General features: G+C 41.6%; 1 protein-coding gene and 1 long non-coding RNA gene across 2 annotated transcripts in view; one reads left to right on the plus strand and one right to left on the minus strand.

Moving 5' to 3' along the window:
* The window catches only part of LOC145867298 (uncharacterized), a 680,253-nt gene that overhangs the window by 462,092 nt on the left and 199,632 nt on the right, over window positions 1-18,529 (plus strand). The window lies entirely within an intron of this gene.
* LOC145867219 (uncharacterized) lies at window positions 1,707-18,337 on the minus strand. Its single transcript, XM_082971294.1, has 2 exons — window positions 18,054-18,337; window positions 1,707-2,602 (listed from the first exon to the last, which is right to left on the minus strand). Exons 1-2 carry the CDS (start codon window positions 18,335-18,337, stop codon window positions 1,831-1,833), a joined length of 1,056 nt encoding a protein of 351 aa, XP_082827420.1. The 3' UTR covers window positions 1,707-1,830.

The raw sequence follows: 18,529 nt of genomic DNA on the forward strand, positions 1-18,529 counted from the left end.
GGTGATTTGAGTCATGCTTCTTCAGTAGTGGAATAAAGACAATTAGAATTTGAATGTTGTCAATAAATGCTGGAGTGATGTAGGATTGTTAATACAATTGATTATAGACCAATTTATTATACTGAGTCAATGTGTATAGGCTGCAAGGACGTTGAATTTAAGTTGTTTTCAAGTCAATGAAAAAAACTACATCTTCTCAACTTTCACTTTCAACTAAAACTGAATGTGTATTGGATGTTGGGCATAGTCTTATTTTCAACATCTTTTCAATTACATTTTGCTGGGTGGGATATTTTCCATGCATGGAAAGGGGTTGGAGGCAAAGGACAAATAAATAAGTGCTACCAAACATAACAAGCATTTCACAAACACTACAGTGTATAAATAAGACGCATTAAATAAAACCACAATGAGGACAAGTTTTCATTAATCATTGGGTACATCGTACGAAAAGCATCAGAATTATCTTAAATAGGAAAACAATTCAAGTTCAGAATCACAACATAAAATACATAGGCATTTCATCATTAAGTCCTTTAGGAAATAATGTCTGGTGGGCTGTCTAAATCAATAACCAATATGCAGAAACAGTTTGTGATAAATTGAAAACCTAAACATAACATGTGCTATATACACAAACATCTGCCACAATAATCATATTACTTGTATTTTTTAAACAAGCACCTTATAAACTGTACAAGCACCAGAAACACTGTTGTTTTGACAAGTAGCAATAAATCACTGATATCGATTAGGGGGGAAATCAGGTTGTACGTGATGTTGAAACTAACACAACTAAAAAAACACATGGAAATGGGAGATATATTTTACCTCACTGATTAGAGGACAACCTGCAGAAGACAGTCAGCTACATTTTGGAGTGACGCATTTAAATGTAGGGGTCGCTAAACAAAGGAACACAACACTTATTCATCGATATCATGCTAAAATCATTTGTGTGACAGAAGGGAGATGAAGTTGCACCTCCTGTTAAACTAACAGCTCAAAAATCACACGGAATCTGGGAATAATGTGTACATCCCTGGTTAGAGGACAATTTGTAGAAAACAGCTATCTACATTTTGAAGTGTTGCATTTTGATTCAAGTGGGTCACCAACGTGGTAAGTGTAACAACCCTTTCAGAGCCTGGATTTTCCCCAAGGCTAATATCCATATCATGTTGAAATCAATTGTTGAAGGGGCAAACGTTTAGGTGTCTACATTGTCCTACTACAATGTGTTAACATTCTACATTGTGAAGTTTATTTATTGATATCATGAAACAACTCCATGTATTTTCTGATATTTGATCAGAGATCTTTTATCAGATTATCTCTGGGCAGAGCTAAGAGGTTTCTCTCCTCTATGTGTTCTCTTGTGTTGAGTCAGATTCCCAGAATGAACAAAACTCTTCCCACATTGATCACAGCTATAAGAATTCTCTCCTGTGTGTGTTCTCTGGTGTACAGTCAGATTCCCAGAATGAACAAAACTCTTCCCACATTGATCACAGCTATAAGGTTTCTCTCCTGTGTGTATTCTCTGGTGTAGAGTCAGATTGCTAGATGCAGCAAAACTCTTCCCACACTGATCACATGTATAAGGCTTCTCCCCTGTGTGTATTCTCTGGTGTAATGTCAGTTTGCTAGATCTTATAAAACTCTTCCCACATTGATCACAGCAATAGGGTTTCTCTCCTGTGTACAGTCAGACTCCCAGAATGAACAAAACTCTTCCCACATTGATCACAGCTAAAAGGTTTCTCTCCTGTGTGTAGTCTCTGGTGTAATGTCAGTTTGCTAGATCTTATAAAACTCTTCCCACATTGATCACAGCAATAGGGTTTCTCTCCTGTGTACAGTCAGACTCCCAGAATGAACAAAACTCTTCCCACATTGATCACAGCTAAAAGGTTTCTCTCCTGTGTGTAGTCTCTGGTGTAATGTCAGTTTGCTAGATCTTATAAAACTCTTCCCACATTGATCACAGCAATAGGGTTTCTCTCCTGTGTGTATTCTCTGGTGTTGAGTCAGATTGCTAGATGCAGAAAAACTCTTCCCACATTGATCACAGCTATAAGGCTTCTCTCCTGTGTGTATTCTCTGGTGTCTTGTCAGATTGCCAGATTCTGTAAAACTCTTCCCACATTGATCACAGCTATAAGGTTTCTCTCCTGTGTGTATTCTCTGGTGTAGAGTCAGATTGCTAGATACAGCAAAACTCTTCCCACATTGATCACAGCTATAAGGCTTCTCTCCTGTGTGTATTCTCTGGTGTACAGTCAGCTGCCCAAATTGACCAAAACTCTTCCCACATTGATCACAGCTATAGGGTTTCTCTCCTGTGTGTATTCTCTGGTGTTGAGTCAGATTGCTAGATGCAGAAAAACTCTTCCCACATTGATCACAGCTATAAGGCTTCTCTCCTGTGTGTATTCTCTGGTGTCTTGTCAGACTGCCAGATTCTGTAAAACTCTTCCCACATTGATCACAGCTATAAGATTTCTCTCCTGTGTGTGTTCTCTGGTGTAATGTCAGCTGGCGAGATTGAACAAATGTCTTCCCACATTGACCACAGCTATAAGGTTTCTCTCTGGTGTACAGTCAGATTGCTAGATGCAGCAAAACTCTTCCCACATTGATCACAGCTATACGATTTCTCTCCTGTGTGTATTCTCTGGTGTAATGTCAGTTCGCAAGATCTTGTAAAACTCTTCCCACATTGATCACAGCAATAGGGTTTCTCTCCTGTGTGTATTCTCTGGTGTAATGTCAGCTGGTGAGATTGAACAAATGTCTTCCCACACTGATCACAGGTATAAGGCTTCTCTGTGTGTATTCTCCTGTGTACAGTCAGCTTCCCAGAATGAACAAAACTCTTCCCACAATGATCACACCTATAAGGTTTCTCTCCTGTATGTATTCTCTCATGTTTTTTAAGGTCTGTTGACTGGGTGCATCTCTTCCCACATTGAGCACAGCTATAAGGTTTCTCCCCCGTGTGTATTCTCTCGTGTGATTTTAAATGTCCTGGAGAAACAAACCTCTTCCCACAGTCAGAGCAGCAGTGAGTTCTCTTCCCTGTGGATCTCTGTGGGTGTTTCTTGAGGTGTTCTAATGTGGAGAGACTCTTCTCTGCCTTGTCAGCATCATGATGTTGTTGAGGCTCCCCAGAGGACCCACGGTAGGTCCGTCTCACTCCTGTGTGAACAACAAAGTCATTCAGATGGTTAAAGGCCCACAACAGCGGTAATCCACTGTAAAAGGTGATGCCAACAGCGTAGCCATGATGTTGTACAACAACTGACATCTGTAATGAATGTAAAAATTTGACATTTGCCTTAAAATGAGCAAGAACAGTCATATTTTGTCTTGTTTTCACATTAGTAGTAACATCGATGATTGTAGGCTAGAAATAAGATATTAATGTTGTTGAAACTCTAAGCAGTGTGCCAGACAACTTTTGGTCTCCAATATAGGCCCCTTTCTGTATTTGCTAAAATTGCAGCACGAGGGCAATTTGATTGCAGAAACTCCTCCCTGCTAATGAGGAAAGCGATAGTTATGGATGTACTATATCTGCCTGGAGCAAAAATGGTGAGCAAAGATTTTAGTTTTTCACAATGTATTCTGAATGTGAATGGGGGAAAACTCAGGGGAGTAACCTCCATTTCCAGGTTGCTTATGAGTACATTTCACACTACCTTGGATTATAATTGTAAGGATATTTGAATGTCCTGTTTAATATGTTTGCTAAAGCATTAAGAATTATGTGTAATTATTGAAGAACCGCGTTAATGACAGTATCCATTTGGGTGTTGTCAATAAAGTTAAGATTTTAGTTATTTACTTAACCAGGTAGGCCAGTTGAGAACAAGTTCTCATTTACAACTGTGACCTGGCCAAGATAAAGCAAAGCAGTTCGACACAAACACAGAGTTACACGTGGGATAAACAAATGTACAGTCAATAACACAACAGAAAAATCTATATACAGTGTGTGCAAATGGAGTAAGGAGGTAAGGCAATAAATAGGCCATAGTAGCAGAGTAATTACAATGTAGCAAATTAACACTGGAGTGATGGATGTGCAGATGATGATGTGCAAGTAGAGATACTGGGGTGGAAAAGAGCAAAAGAAGTATATAAAAACATGGGGATGAGGTAGGCAGTTGGATGGGCTATTTACAGATGGGCTGTGTACAGCTGCAGCGATCGGTAAGCTGCTCAGATAGCTGATGCTTAAAGTTAGTGAGGGAGATATAAGTCTCCAAAGTCAGCAATTTTTGCAATTCGTTCCAGTGATTGGCAGCAGAGAACTGGAAGGAAAGTCAGCCAAAATAGGTGTTGGCTTTGGGGATGACCAGTGAGATATACCTCCTGGAGTGCGTGCTATGGATGGGTGTTGCTATGGTGACCAGTGAGCTGAGTTAAGGCGACCTTAGCAAAGACTTGTAGATGACCTGGAGCCAGTGGGTTTGGCGACGAATATGTAGCGAGGGCCAGCCGACGAGAGCATACAGGTCGCAGTGGTGGGTGCTATATGGGGCTTTGGTGACAAAACGGTTGGCACTGTGATAGACTGCATCCAGTTTGCTGATTGGAGTGTTGGAGGCTATTTTGAAACTGACATCACCGAAGTCAAGGATGGGTAGGATAGTCAGTTTTACGAGGGTATGTTTGGCAGTGTGAGTGAAGGAGGGTTTGTTGTGAAATAGGAAGCCGATTCTAGATTTAATTTTGGATTGGAGATGCTTAATATGAGTCTGGAAGGAGAGTTTACAGTCTAACCAGACACCTAGGTATTTGTAGTTGTCCACATATTCTAGGTCAGAACCGTCCAGAGTAGTGATGCTAGTCGGGCGGGTTGGTACGGGCAGCGATCGGTTGAAGAGCATGCATTTTGTTTTACTAGCATTTAATAGCAGTTGGAGGCCACCGAAAGAGTGCTGTATTGCATTGAAGCTCGTTTGGAGGTTTGTTAAAACCTCTTAGGGATAGGGGGCAGTATTTTCACGTTCGGATGAAAAACGTACCCAAATTAAACTGCCTCCTACTCAGACTCAGAAGGTAGGATATGCATACTATTAGTAGATTTGGATAGAAAACACTCTGAAGTTTCTAAAACTGTTTGAATGATGTCTGTGAGTATAACAGAACTCGTACTGTATCTACATACTGTATCTACTAAATCCTGAGAAAAATTCAAACAGGAGGTGGGAAATCTGAGAATTGTAGTTTTTCTTTTGAATTCCTATCAAAACTACAGTGTCTAAGGGGTCATGTTGCACTTCCTAAGGCTTCCATTGGCTGTCAACAGTCTTTAGAAACTGGTTTAAATTTACATTTACATTTTAGTCATTTAGCAGACGCTCTTATCCAGAGCGACTTACAGTAGTGAATACATACATTTGTTTTGTACTGGCCCCCCGTGGGAATCGAACCCACAACCCTGGCGTTGCACACACCATGCTGGCATTGCAAACACCATGCTCTACCAACTGAGCCACGGGGAAGGCCAGTATGTATAACACACCATGCTGGCATTGCAAACACCATGCTCTACCAACTGAGCCACAGGGGGGCCTGCAGAGGGGTTTCATCCTTCTCCTGTTACTAGGCAGAAAACAGGAGCTCAGTCAATGAGTGGCCTGTCTGAGGACATGGGACTTGGTGATGCGCGCCTTTCCTTCTTTTCCTTCTGGAATGAATACGCTATTGTCCGGTTGGAAAATTATCGCATTTTTACATTAAAAATACCCCAAAGATTGATTGTAAACATCGTTTGACATGTTTCTACAAACTGTAATGGAACTTTTGAGCTTTTCGTCTATTTATTTGCGCCCCCGTCTCGTGCCTTTGGAATAGTGTTCTGGACGCGCCAACAAAACGGAGGTATTTGGACATAAATTATGGACTTTATCGAACAAATGAACATTTCTTGTGGAAGTGGGAATCCTTCGAGTGCATTCTGCCGAAGATCAGCAAAGGTAAGGAAAGATTTATAACACTATTTTGGAGTTTTGCAGATGCCATGACTTGGCGGGTAACTGTATAGCTTGCTTTGATGGCTGAGCTCTGTACTCAGAATATTGAACAATGTGCTTTCCCCGTAAAGTTGTTTTGAAATCTGACACAGCGGTTGCATTAAAAGTAGTATATCTATAATTCTTTAAATAATTGTTATGTAATTTGTCAACGTTTATGACGAGTATTTCTGTAATATGTGTGCACATTGTGTGTGAACATTTTCTGAACATCACGGGCCAATGTAAAATGCTGTTTTTGGATATAAATCTGAACTTGATCGAACAAAACATACATGTATTTTGTAACATGATGTCCTATGAGTGTCATCTGATGAAGATCGTCAAAGGTTAGTGCTTAATTTTAGCTGTATTTCGGGTTTTTGTGACGCATCTCCTTGCTAGGAAAATGGCTGTGTGGCTTTTCTTGTTTTGGTGGTGTCCTATCATAATGTAATGTATTGCTTTCGCTGTAAAGCCTTTTTGAAATCGAACAATGTGGTTGCATTAACGAGAAGTGTATCTTTAAAATGGTGTAAAATAGTTGTATGTTTTAAAAAATTGAAATTATTAGAATTTTGTTGTTTTAAAATTTCATGCCATGCTATTTTGTCAAACAATCCCGTTAACGGGATCCTATCTCGAAGCAAGAGGTTAACACAGTCTCCAAAGAAGGGCCAGATGTATACAGAATGGTGTCGTCTGCGGAGAGGTGAATCAAGGAATCACCCGCAGCAAGAGCGACATCGCTGATATATGCAGAGAAAAGAGTCGGCCCGAGATTTGAATCCTGTGGTACCCCCATAGAGACTGCCAGAGGTTCGGACAACAGGCCAGGTCAATGAAGACGGCTGCACAGTACTGTCTTTTAACGATTGCGGTTATGATATCGTTTAGTACCTTGAGCGTGGATGAGGTGCAACAATGATCAGTTCGGAAACCGGATTGCACAGCGGAGAAGGTACGGTGGGATTCGAAATAATCAGTGATCTGTTTATTAACTTGGCTTTCGAAGACTTTAGAAAGGCAGGACAGGATGGATATAGGTCTGTAACAGTTTGGGTCTAGAGTGTCACCCCCTTTGAAGAGGGGGTTGACCACGGAAGCTTTCTGATTTTTAGGAATCTCGAACTATACGAAAGAAAGGTTGAACAGTCTAGTAATAGGGGTTGCAACAATGGCGGCAGATAATTTTAGAAAGAGGGTCCAGCTTGTCTAGCCCAGCTGATTTGTACGGGTCCAGGTTTTACAGCTCTTTCAGAACATCACCTATCTGGATTTTGATGAAGGAGAAGCTGGGGAGGCTTGGGCAAGTAGCTTCGGGGGGTGCGGAGCTGTTGACCGGGGTTGGGGTAGCCAGGAGGAAAGCATCTCCAGCCGTAGAGAAAAGCTTATTGAAATTCTCCATTATTGTGGATTTATCGGTGGTGACAGTGTTTCCTAGCCTCAGTGCAGATTGGCAGCTGGGAGGAGGTGCTCTTAGTCTCCATGGACTTTACAGTGTCCCAAAATTTTTTGGAGTTAGAGCTACGGGATGCACATTTCTGTTTGAAAAAGCCTTTGCTTTCCTAACTGACTGTGTGTATTGGTTCCGGACTTCTCTGAAAAGTTGCATATCGCGGAGACTATTCGATGCTAGTGCAGTACGCCACAGGATGTTTTTGTAATGGTCGAGGGCAGTCAGGTCTGGAGTGAACCAAGGGCTATATCTGTTCTTAGTTATACATTTTTTAAAGGGGCATGCTAATTTAAGAAAATCCTTATTTAGGAAATTTCTTTTAAAGAACAACCAGGCATCCTATACTGATGGGATGAGGTCAATGTCCTTCCAGGATACCCGGGCAAGGTCGATTAGAAAGGCCTGCTCGCAGGAGTGTTTAACAGTGATGAGGGGTGGTCGTTTGACCACGAACACATAACAGATGCAGGCAATGAGGCAGTGATCGCTGAGATCCTGATTGAAAACAGCAGAGGTGTATTTGGAGGGCAAGTTGGTCAGGATAATATCTATGAGGGTGCCCATCTAGCTTGGATTGTAGGACGGCCGGGGTGTTAAGCATATCCCAGTTTAGGTCACCTAACAGAACAAACTCTGAAGATAGATGGGGGGCAATCGATTCACATATGGTGTCCAGGGCACAGCTGGGAGCTGAGGTGGGTCTATAACAGCTGGCAACAGTGAGAGACTTGTTTCTGGAGAGATTCATTTTTAAAATTAGAAGCTCGAACTGTTTGGGCATAGACCTGGAAAGTATGACAGAACTTTGCAAGCCATCTCTGCAGTAGATTGCAACTCCTCCCCCTTTGGCAGTTCTATCTTGACGGAAAATGTTGTAGTTGGGGATGGAAATTTCAGAATTTTGGTGGCCTTCCAAAGGCAGGATTCAGACACGGCAAGGACATCAAGGTTGGCGGAGTGTGCTAAAGCAGTGAGTCAAACAAACTTAGGGAGGAGGCTTCTGATGTTAACATGCATGAAACCAAGGCTTTTACGGTTACAGAAGTCAACAAATGAGAGCGCCTGGGGACACACAGGGCCTGGGTTAACCTCTACATCACCCGAGGAACAGAGGAGTAGGATGAGGGTACGGCTAAAGGCTATCAGAACTGCTCATCTAGTGCGTTGTGAACAGAAAATAAAAGGAGCAGAATGCTGGGTAGTATAGATTCAAGGCCTAATGTACAGACAGGGGTATGGTAGGGTGCGGGTACAGTGGAGGTAAACCTAGGCGTTGAGTGACGATAAGAGAGGTTGCATCTCTGGAGGCACCAGTTATGCTAGGTGAGGTCACCGCATGTGTGGGAGGTGGGACAAAAGAGTTCTCTGAGGCATGTTCAGTGAGACTAGGGGCTCCGCAGTAAAATAAAACAATGATAACTACCCTAAACAACAGTATACAAGGCATATTGACATTAGAGAGACATAAAGCGAGGCAAAAAGCAATCACAGGTGTTGATTGGGAGAGCTAGCTAAGACAACAACGGGTAAGACAACAACAACAGGTAAAGTGGTGATGAATGGGCAGAGGGTCAGTTAACTACACACAGGGCCTGAGTTCGAGGCTGGGGCCAACAGATAAACAAAACAGAGTACCGTGATTAATGAACAGTCCAGCAGGCATCAGCTATGTAGCCAAGTGATCATAGGGTCCAGTGAACAGGAATATATGAACCAGGGAAGCCGTTAGGTAGTCATTACTACGCTAGCCGGGAGATGCGCCTGGCTCGAGGCTAACTGGTGCTAGCTTCGGGACAAGGGCATCACCGACATCTGGCAAAGGCCAGTTGAAGGCACATCAGACGGAATTGCGTCGACAGACCAGTCGTGATGGATCGGCGGGGCTCTGTGTCGACAAAGGGTCCAGGCCAATTGGCAAAAGAGGTATTGTAGCTGGAGTAATTTTGTTTGCTAGCCGGGAGATACACCCGGCTCGAGGCTAACTGGTGCTAGCTTCGGGACAAGGGCGTTAGCCACTATAGCCACTCCGGTGCAAAGGTCCAGAGCTTACAGCAGGAATCCGGTGATGTAGTGGCTTCTAGTCGTCTTAGTGAAGAGTCCGGGAGGCGTCAGCTGTGTAGCTGAGTGATCCTAGGGTCCACTGAGCAGGCCGGGAGATGGGCCTGGCTCAAGGCTAGCTTGAGGCTAGGTCACTCGGTAGCAGCTAGCTAGCTGCGATTATCCGGTGTAATGGTCCAGAGCTTACGGCAGGAATACGGTGATGTAGTGGAGAAAAACAGTTCGATATGCTCAAGGTTGATATCGCGCTGTGCAGACTGGCAGGTATTATCCAGGCTAAAAGCGGCTGGTATCTGAGCTAAAAAGGTAAAGACATCTAGCAGTGGTTAACAATGACTAAATAGCTGCCAGCTAATTAGCTGGTTAGCTGCTGATGGAGGTTCTAGCTATAAGGCCTAAAAAATAGCAGATCCGTATTATAATGGGTGAGGCGGGTTGCCGGAAGGTGTATTTAATTTAAAAATGGAAAAAAAAGATTGAAATATATTGCAATATATTTTAAAAAAGACGAAAAAAACATAACATTTACAACACGCCATTGGATTACAAGATGAATCTCAGTTAAAAACCATTGGATTTAGCAAACTCTGAAATTATTCAGTATTTCTGTGCCCACGAAAACTGTTTTCCCAGCATAACATAAGGAGCCACTAAATGATACGTAATTCGAGTGCATTTCAGAATTTAAAAAAAACTGTCCGACAGCAAGATCCAGTATTTAAGTTGAAGTTCATCATATGACAAGCGTAACGTTATGACTATAACTACTGTTCCCTTTCATTCGGTCAACTTCGGTACAACATACTATAGACAATCAATTCCCATGCCGACCCAAACGGACACTAAATGAAACGGCCCCTGGCAGACCACCCAGATCCGACCTCGCAATTTATTAATTGTCTTTTGTTTGAAACACTCCTGTCAATGTTGAGTAAGGACGCACACCTAATTACGCATATAGAAGTAGGACTAGTCTACCTGGCCTGCACGCAAATGTAGGCCTATAAATGTGCCCATTTGGGGATGTCTGATAGTATTTCTGATTGTCTTAATGCACCACCACTAATGAGTTGTGGAGCTTCTCAAAGTAATTTTTCCTTCACCTCAAACAGCAAGTAAACAAAGTCTAATCAAAATCAATTGCGTACGACAATAGTTCCTCTAAGTATTTTCGTAAAATATTTCCACTCGGCATGAAAGGGAAAAATGTTATGCTCTGATCCAGTGGAAATGTCATAAAATACCTGATTACTTCTTTTCCTTTGCACAAATAGCCGACAGCTGTGTCTGTCCTGAACTCACTGGCGCCGGGAAACTGAGGGCCGAGAATATTTTATACAATGTTGCAAGCTTGCTATCACAAGTTTCGGGGGACCCAATTGATAGTTGATACAATGTTTCAAGTTTATTTTTACATAGTTGGCAATGGCAATAAAAGTTACTTTTAGATTTGTATAATTTTCATTTAGATTTAGATAGAATGTAGATTAATCACAGACAATGATTTTGAGATACTATTATGAATTAAATTAAACTGTTCCAGTAAAATATGCATATGAAAATCATAACTGGCACGCAGATCGGTAGAAATGGTAAGATACATTGTCACTCTAAATGGAAAAGTTTTACGACCTCTGGTGTAGTCAATTACTGAAAAAAACTTCAGGAGCAAAACGGCAGAATTTACGAAGTCCAGCAGCAGCGGGGGGAGGAGGAGGGAAGAGTTTTTCTTGGTTAAATTGGTGACTGGCTCCCTCGAGTAACTTGTGTATCTGTAATTATTTAATCAAACAGCATGCTTACAGCATCAGACAAGTTACGTACATATAGTTGATTTTATAAAAACACATGGGGCGATTTGTAGAAAGAACAGATGACTCTTGGTTGACCAAGATGTATTTTAGTTGGGGACAGCACTAGAACATGATTTTGGGGCTCCCGAGTGGCACAGCGGTCTAAGACACTGCATCTCAGTGCTTGAGGCGTCACTACAGGCTGTATCACAACCGGCCGTGATTGGGAGTCCCATAGGGTGGTGCACAATTGGCCCAGCGTTGTCCGGGGTAGGCCATCATTGGAAATAAGAATTTGTTCTTAACTGACTTGCCCAGTTAACTTGTTGGGGATAGGGGGCAGTATTTTCACGGCCGGATAAAAAACGTACCCGATTTAAACTGGTTACTACTCTTACCCACAAACAAGAATATGCAGATAATTAGTAGATTTGGATAGAAAACACTGAAGTTTCTAAAACTTTTTGAATGGTGTCTGTGAGTATAACAGAACTCATATGGCAGTCAAAACCCTGAGACAAACCCTAACAGGAAGTGGAAATCTGATTTGTGGAATCACTTTCAACCCTTTGCCTATGAAACACACCGTGAGTTAGGATTCATTTAGCACTTCCTAAGGCTTCCACTAGATGTCAACAGTCTTTACAAAGTGGTTTGAGTCTTCTCCGGTAAAAACTGACCGAACGAGAGGCCTGGAAAGTTTGTCATAGAGGGAGGGCCATTACTACTATGATGCGCGTGCCCGTGGGTACTCTCTCGCTCCGAAACGTTTAGTAAGACAATGCAATCGTCCGCCTTGAATATTTTTGAAGTTCTGATTGAAAAAGGCCCTAAAGATTTATGTTATACAACGTTTGACATGTTTGAACGAACGTAAATACATTTTTTTTTGCACATTCGTGAGGACAAGTCCCGCGCGCTTCGTAAATTATGAGTAGCCTTCGGAACGCGCTAACAAGAAGGAGCTATTGGGACATAAATTAACAACTTTTTCGAACAAAACTACATTTGTTGTGGACCTGGGATTCCTGGAAGTGCCTTCTGATGAAGATAATCAAAGGTAAGTGAATATTTACAATAGTATATTTGATTTTAGATGAGTCCAAGATGGCGCTAACCTGTATCGCCTAGCCTATTTTTCTGAGCATAGCACCTCGTTTATTGCAAAGTGTGATTTCCCAGTAAAGTTATTTTTAAATCTGGCAATGCGGTTGCATTCACGAGATGTTAATCTATAATTCTTTGAATGACAATATTATATTTGATTCACCGGAAGCATTTGAGGGAAAATATTTTCTGAACGTCACGCGCCGATGTAAAATGCTGTTTTTATATATAAATATGAACTTTATCGAACAAAAAATGCATATATTGTGTAACATGATGTCCTAGGAGTGTCATCTGATGAAGATTGTCAAAGGTTAGCGCTGCATTTAGCTGTGTTTTGGGGTATTTGTGATGCATGCTAGTTGCTTTGAAAATGGCAGTGTGATTATTTTTGGCAGGGTACTCTCCTAACATAATCTGTTTTGCTTTTGCTGTAAAGCCTTTTTGAAATCGGACAACGTGGTTCGATTCAGGAGAGGTGTATCTATAAAATGGTGTAAAATAGTCATATATTTGAGAAATTGAAGTGATAGCATTTATGAGGTATTTGTATTTTGCGCGACATGATTCCACTGGCTGTTGACTAGGGTGGGACGCAAATGTCCCACGTTGCCCAGACAGGTTAAATAAAGGTAACATTTAAATAAGTGTTTTTTGACAAACCGTCTTTCACAAATCCGTCAAGGCACCAACTTTGAGAAGGGTTTAAAACAAAGGTTTCAAACCAATGCATGAATGTTATTGAATCTAGGAATGTTTCGCCTTTTATGTAATGGCATGAAAAAATTGTCTGAATATTATACAATGACTTATCAACAGCTGTAATAATTTGACCCCCACAGGAAATCTACACTGGTAATTCTAGAATATACTATATAGTCTAGAAACCTGGTTAAACTATCATTATGACATCATGGATGAATTCTAGAATATACTATAAAGCCTAGAAACCTGGTTAAACTATCATTATGACATCATGGATGAATTCTAGAATATACTATTTAGCCTAGAAACCTGGTTAAACTATCATTATGACATCATGAACAGCCAGTCTTTGTATTCATAGTGTAGTGAATTCAGGGGATAGCCTGAAGGTTGCTACAATAGCTTTCTCTTTCAATTTGAGAGTGATTACATTTCTCCTTCCCCCATCCCTCAGCTGTTTACCAAACCAAGTCTCTAGGCAGCCATTTTGTTGCTGTTTAAAAAAACTCACACAGCAATCACTCAACCAATCTGCGGTTCAAACACTGTTTTGGTAATAAGATGATGGGTTTGGAGAAATGTAACTACTTTCAAATGCATAGACAGACCTATGGATGCAATGACTGACCATCCATGATATCAACATTACAGTTTTAACCATGTTGAGGCTGTACAGTGTTGATTTACATTGTTTCTAGATGTTGGAGTAAAAAAAAGCTTATTTGGGGATCTGATGGGGTAAACTAAGCTCATGAGGCATGTGTTATATTCTTCAAGAATCAATGGCTATATATAAATAATTTAAAAGTCCAAATATGGATGTAGAAATTTTATATTTCCCCTTTAACACCAAACATCAGTTCAACAACTGCAGAGTTTGTGCCTCTGTTAAGACAGTACTTACTAGTGTTAATCGGGGAACGGTTTCTCAAAACCATCTTATGGCTAAGTTCACCGTTAGAACCATTGGATGCCTTAAGTTGCGTTTGGGAAACCGGGCCCAGATGTCCAGTTTCCTCCTCTATCGATGTAACAGTCATCTCCCCCTCTTCCTCTTCCACTCCATAAACTGCATCCTCCTCTTCTTTTACTGTAACATCCTCCTCCTCTTTCACTCTGAACGCGTCTTTTTCTTCTTTCACAGTAACGGCCTCACCCTCTACTTCTTGTTTTACTGTGATGTCCTCTTCTTTAGCAGGAGAGTAGCTCAGTGAACGCATGGTCGGAGAAGTTAGCTAGGCTAATGCTAACTTAACCAGCCTGCTAGTGTGGTGGAAAATTGTCTTAAGAATAACACTTCTTACAAGAACTTGTAAATTTAATATAGACTTTAATACAGAGTAGTAAAGCCGAGCCGGTCCGCGGAACAACGACTCCCTTCCTTAGGCCCCGGCTCTGCTTTTATGCATATACAATACATAGGTCCACCCTTTATGTAAATGAAGTAAAACCATGCGTTTTTCCACCATTTTCTTTCAACCCAATGGATAACGCCCTCATCTGCTTTTAGCTCTAACATAGTAGTGGCTGGATAACGCCCTCATCTGCTTTTAGCTCTAACATTTTGGTGGCTAGATTCTCCTCATATGGATATGAAAATAAGGCATGCTTTGCATGCTTACGCTTGGCATATATTTAGTCATGGCCATACATTCAGCTTGCCTGGCCGTTGCGTGGTTCCTACTTGGGGATGTATGGCCACCTGTTATCTCCACTCAGGGCCAGCTGCCAGTCTCCTCTTTCGCTAGCTAATGTATTTATATTTCTTTCCCTCAGCAGTCTCCCACATAAATCCCTCCTCTGGGACTAATTAGACCCACATCAAACCTGATTAAACTAGAGACAATAAGGATGGAAGCAAAATAATAGATACATAGAATAGTAAGTGTGTTGAACGAAATGTGAACAGATAAAACATAATCATATACTGGACCAAACATCTCCAATCCAATAACATGGGTAGGAGTAAAAGATCCAGTCAGGCTTAAAATAGTAAATGAGGATACACATAACAAATTAGTATACTATGAAGAAGCATGAGCATGTAGTACATAGCCTTGCCTGAGGTTATCTCAGTTATGTAGAGTATAGAATATAACAAGAATTTAAAAGAATAATAAACATAATAGACCTAATTAAAGTTAATATTCTTACTATGAATCTGAACAAGGCCTAAGTGAGCAAAAATAAAAGTTACAGACAACATTCCAAATTGAGACACGATTCTTCCTCGCGGACCCCTTTCTAACAGAAATTAAGCATACATCACTCATTACTGCTAGAAGATTAAGGGCATGGTCCGTAGACACTTGTAACCGGAATACCTTCTGTTACCTAGCGTGTAATAAATGATCCTCATTTTAGGAAGGCAAAACTGGCTTAAATTTAAAAGAAAATGCATACATTTATATATGTATGAAAACCATAAAACAAACATAAAATACGACATACACTTAAGGTTTGTTCAAAGTCATACCAGAATTTACATCATAGGGGCACATTCCTTATTTCCACATATAGGGCAATCCTCTCTTTGACACATTGCACAGAATAAGGGTTCAGGATGATGGTAATGTCCATCATTGTCCTCTTGGGAGCACCACTTGCAACGCCTGGGTTGCAGACATTTTTTGTGTACATGGACAAGCATTATTTCATCCGAATCGGGGTCTTTGGCATACACAGGAAACCCACCAGGACGCCAATCATGGCACTCATAACCTCCCCCAAGAATTACCCCATGACGACAGTTAGGATTACCAAAAGGGCAATCAAGGGGTCCTCCAACAGCATTGCAAGGTTTTCCATACTTGTCCGTATAATGTCCAGGGTTACCAGGGACAGGATTGATTATGAGAGGTGGATCCAGTATATGTTCCTTAAACTTCTTTCTTGACCCCCCTCTTATGTCTAGGGTCTGCTCCATGTACTGCCATCTGTTTTTAACAGTGGTTTTGACCACAAGTGATTTAACCAAAGGCACCACACAGCAAAATACAATGCCCAATGCTACTAGACCTCCACCCATCATAATGGCCAGCCTAGTAAACATAGCACCCCATTTTCCCAAAGCCAGGTCCAACCAATCCCAGACATGAGAATCAAACCCCGCATTCACCTTTACTTCTGCTCTTAAGCCTTTAAGTTTATTCATAGCTAGGGAAAATGTTCCATTAGGTGCAGTGTTGTTGGGAATAAAAGTACAACAAGCATCTCCATACATTACACAAACTCCCCCTTTCTCTGCCAAAAGCCAGTTGAGAGCTTCCCTATTCTGCCATGTCATCTGGCTTGTGGCCTTTACCTGTTCTCCTAAGGCTGTCAAGGCAGAGTCAGTATAATTAATACATCTTTGTTGGTTATAGTATATATAATTAATCCACTCTAAGTTCTTATTGGGTGTTACCCACAAAAATATAGATTCAAATCCAGATTTAATCTCATCTCTGGCCTTAAACTCGTTGGGCACACCTCTGGGTTGTCCAATTGAATCAAGGTACAATCTAGGATCTGATTCATACTCCCTCCTAGTTCTAGTGTTAACATGCTCCTCCTGTGGTGTTTTGATGATGGTAACCTGTTGGACTGCTCTGACTAAAGCACATAATCCAGTCCATTCTTCAGGAAGAACATTCAGAAGTTTGTTTTTCCCACACATCCAAAAGCTATCAGCAATACCTCTATCTTGGGTTTTTAACATAGTAAGAGACGGTGCAACCTGAGTGATGTGGCCACACGAACCCCTCCTATTGGTAGTTAATCCTTTCTCATCAAATTTGCGAATCCCCGCAATCTCTAACACCCAGATAGTGTCACATTTAACAGTTGTGTTTCCTACGTTAATCCCACCAATACCATAGTTATAGAAACATTCATATTTTCCCTTAACCACAGTACTTTTTTCTGTCTGAGGTCTAGTTAAATCAGTTTTAATGTTGTATGCAGCACATTCCTTATTAGCCAGTACAGTCTCATTTAACATAGTTTTACCCCTAGTACTACCCAAGGCCATTCTGCATTCAATGTCACAAAGGAATATGGTACTTTCCCGGTTTACAATTAGCATTTTTCCAATTAGCACAACTGTCAAATGATGCAGGTTCAGGTACTATTAACACTTCAGACAAGGGTGATTTGCTGCACAAGATACAATCGTCCATTCTATGTCTGTCCGCCGTATACCTAGCCCATTTATACCAATCATTCTTTACCGCTTCTTCCAATGTTTTGTCCTTGAGCGGTTCTGGTTCTAACATATTTGCTGTTTCATCCGCGTCGTCCTCTTGAGGTGGACTGTTGGGTTTTGTCAACAAGTTCCAAATGTCAGTAAAGAACCCTGCTGTTTCTGATGCTTTTGGTTTTGTTGTAGGTATAGTGGATTTTTCACCCAGAGTAGTAGTTGGTACTCTGGTGGTGACCACTGTGGTGTGTACAGCAGCTGCCACAGTCGTCGTGGTTCTAGTCGTTGTAAGCACCTCTAGATTGGGTGCCGGTGTGAATTCGATTTTCATGGTGGTTGAACTGCTCCCTTCAGTCAGTCCTGTACGTGCCAGTTCAACTATAAATTCTTCTCCTTCAACGGGTTCAATGTTATTTATGCTGAGCACCCATTCATTTTCTTCTTTGATTATTGTTAAGTCACATCCTTTTGGATCCCAAATCACTTCTCCCTTCGTCTGATGATGAGTCCATCCACAGTACGCGACATCAGGTAGGGGTTTTACCCTGTATATCGTGACCGATCTTTGTTCTCCTGTTTCCGTTATGATCTGAGGTGGGACTGGAATGCTAACCTTGTTTGTCCTACCCGGTTGTTCGGCAGGTTCCTCTCTTTTTTTCCTATTCAATTGTTCATCAAGGGGACCGGTGAGTGTCGAGAAGTCAATTGTGGGAAAAGTCCCTTGCCCTTCGAACGTCTCCCTCTTTTCTCCATTGGGAAGTTTCTCCTCCTGCTGTTTGAGTAGTTTCTCCTTCGGCAGCTCCTGTTGGGCTCGTCTCTCCTTCAGTAGCTTCTGTTGGGATATTTCCTTCTTCAGTGGCTCCTGTAGGGGTATTTCCTTCTTTAGCTTGTGGATCTCCCTCCTCTGACCCACCTGGCTCCCCATCTGGGTAGTCATTAATTCCAGGGAAGAATTGTTCCCATTCTCTGGGGTGTACTTCTGGGTCCCATTGTATTGGGCTTTCGCCATAGATATCTGCCACAGCAGGCATATCACCAGGAGTATCAGGCATATCGTTTCCCCCCCCTTGGAGTCTCTGGTCCCACAGGTTTGAATATTGTTGGTTGGCAGGTTTCTTCTCCCGCCCTGTTTCTTCGTTTACTTCTTCTGAGAGCAGTTGGTGGTGTATCAGTTGTTTCTTGGCTTCCACTTGGCCTGTTA

Source organism: Salmo salar, unplaced genomic scaffold (assembly GCF_965601325.2).
Source record: "Salmo salar unplaced genomic scaffold, fSalSal1 ptg000257l, whole genome shotgun sequence".
Lineage (NCBI taxonomy): Eukaryota > Metazoa > Chordata > Actinopteri > Salmoniformes > Salmonidae > Salmo > Salmo salar.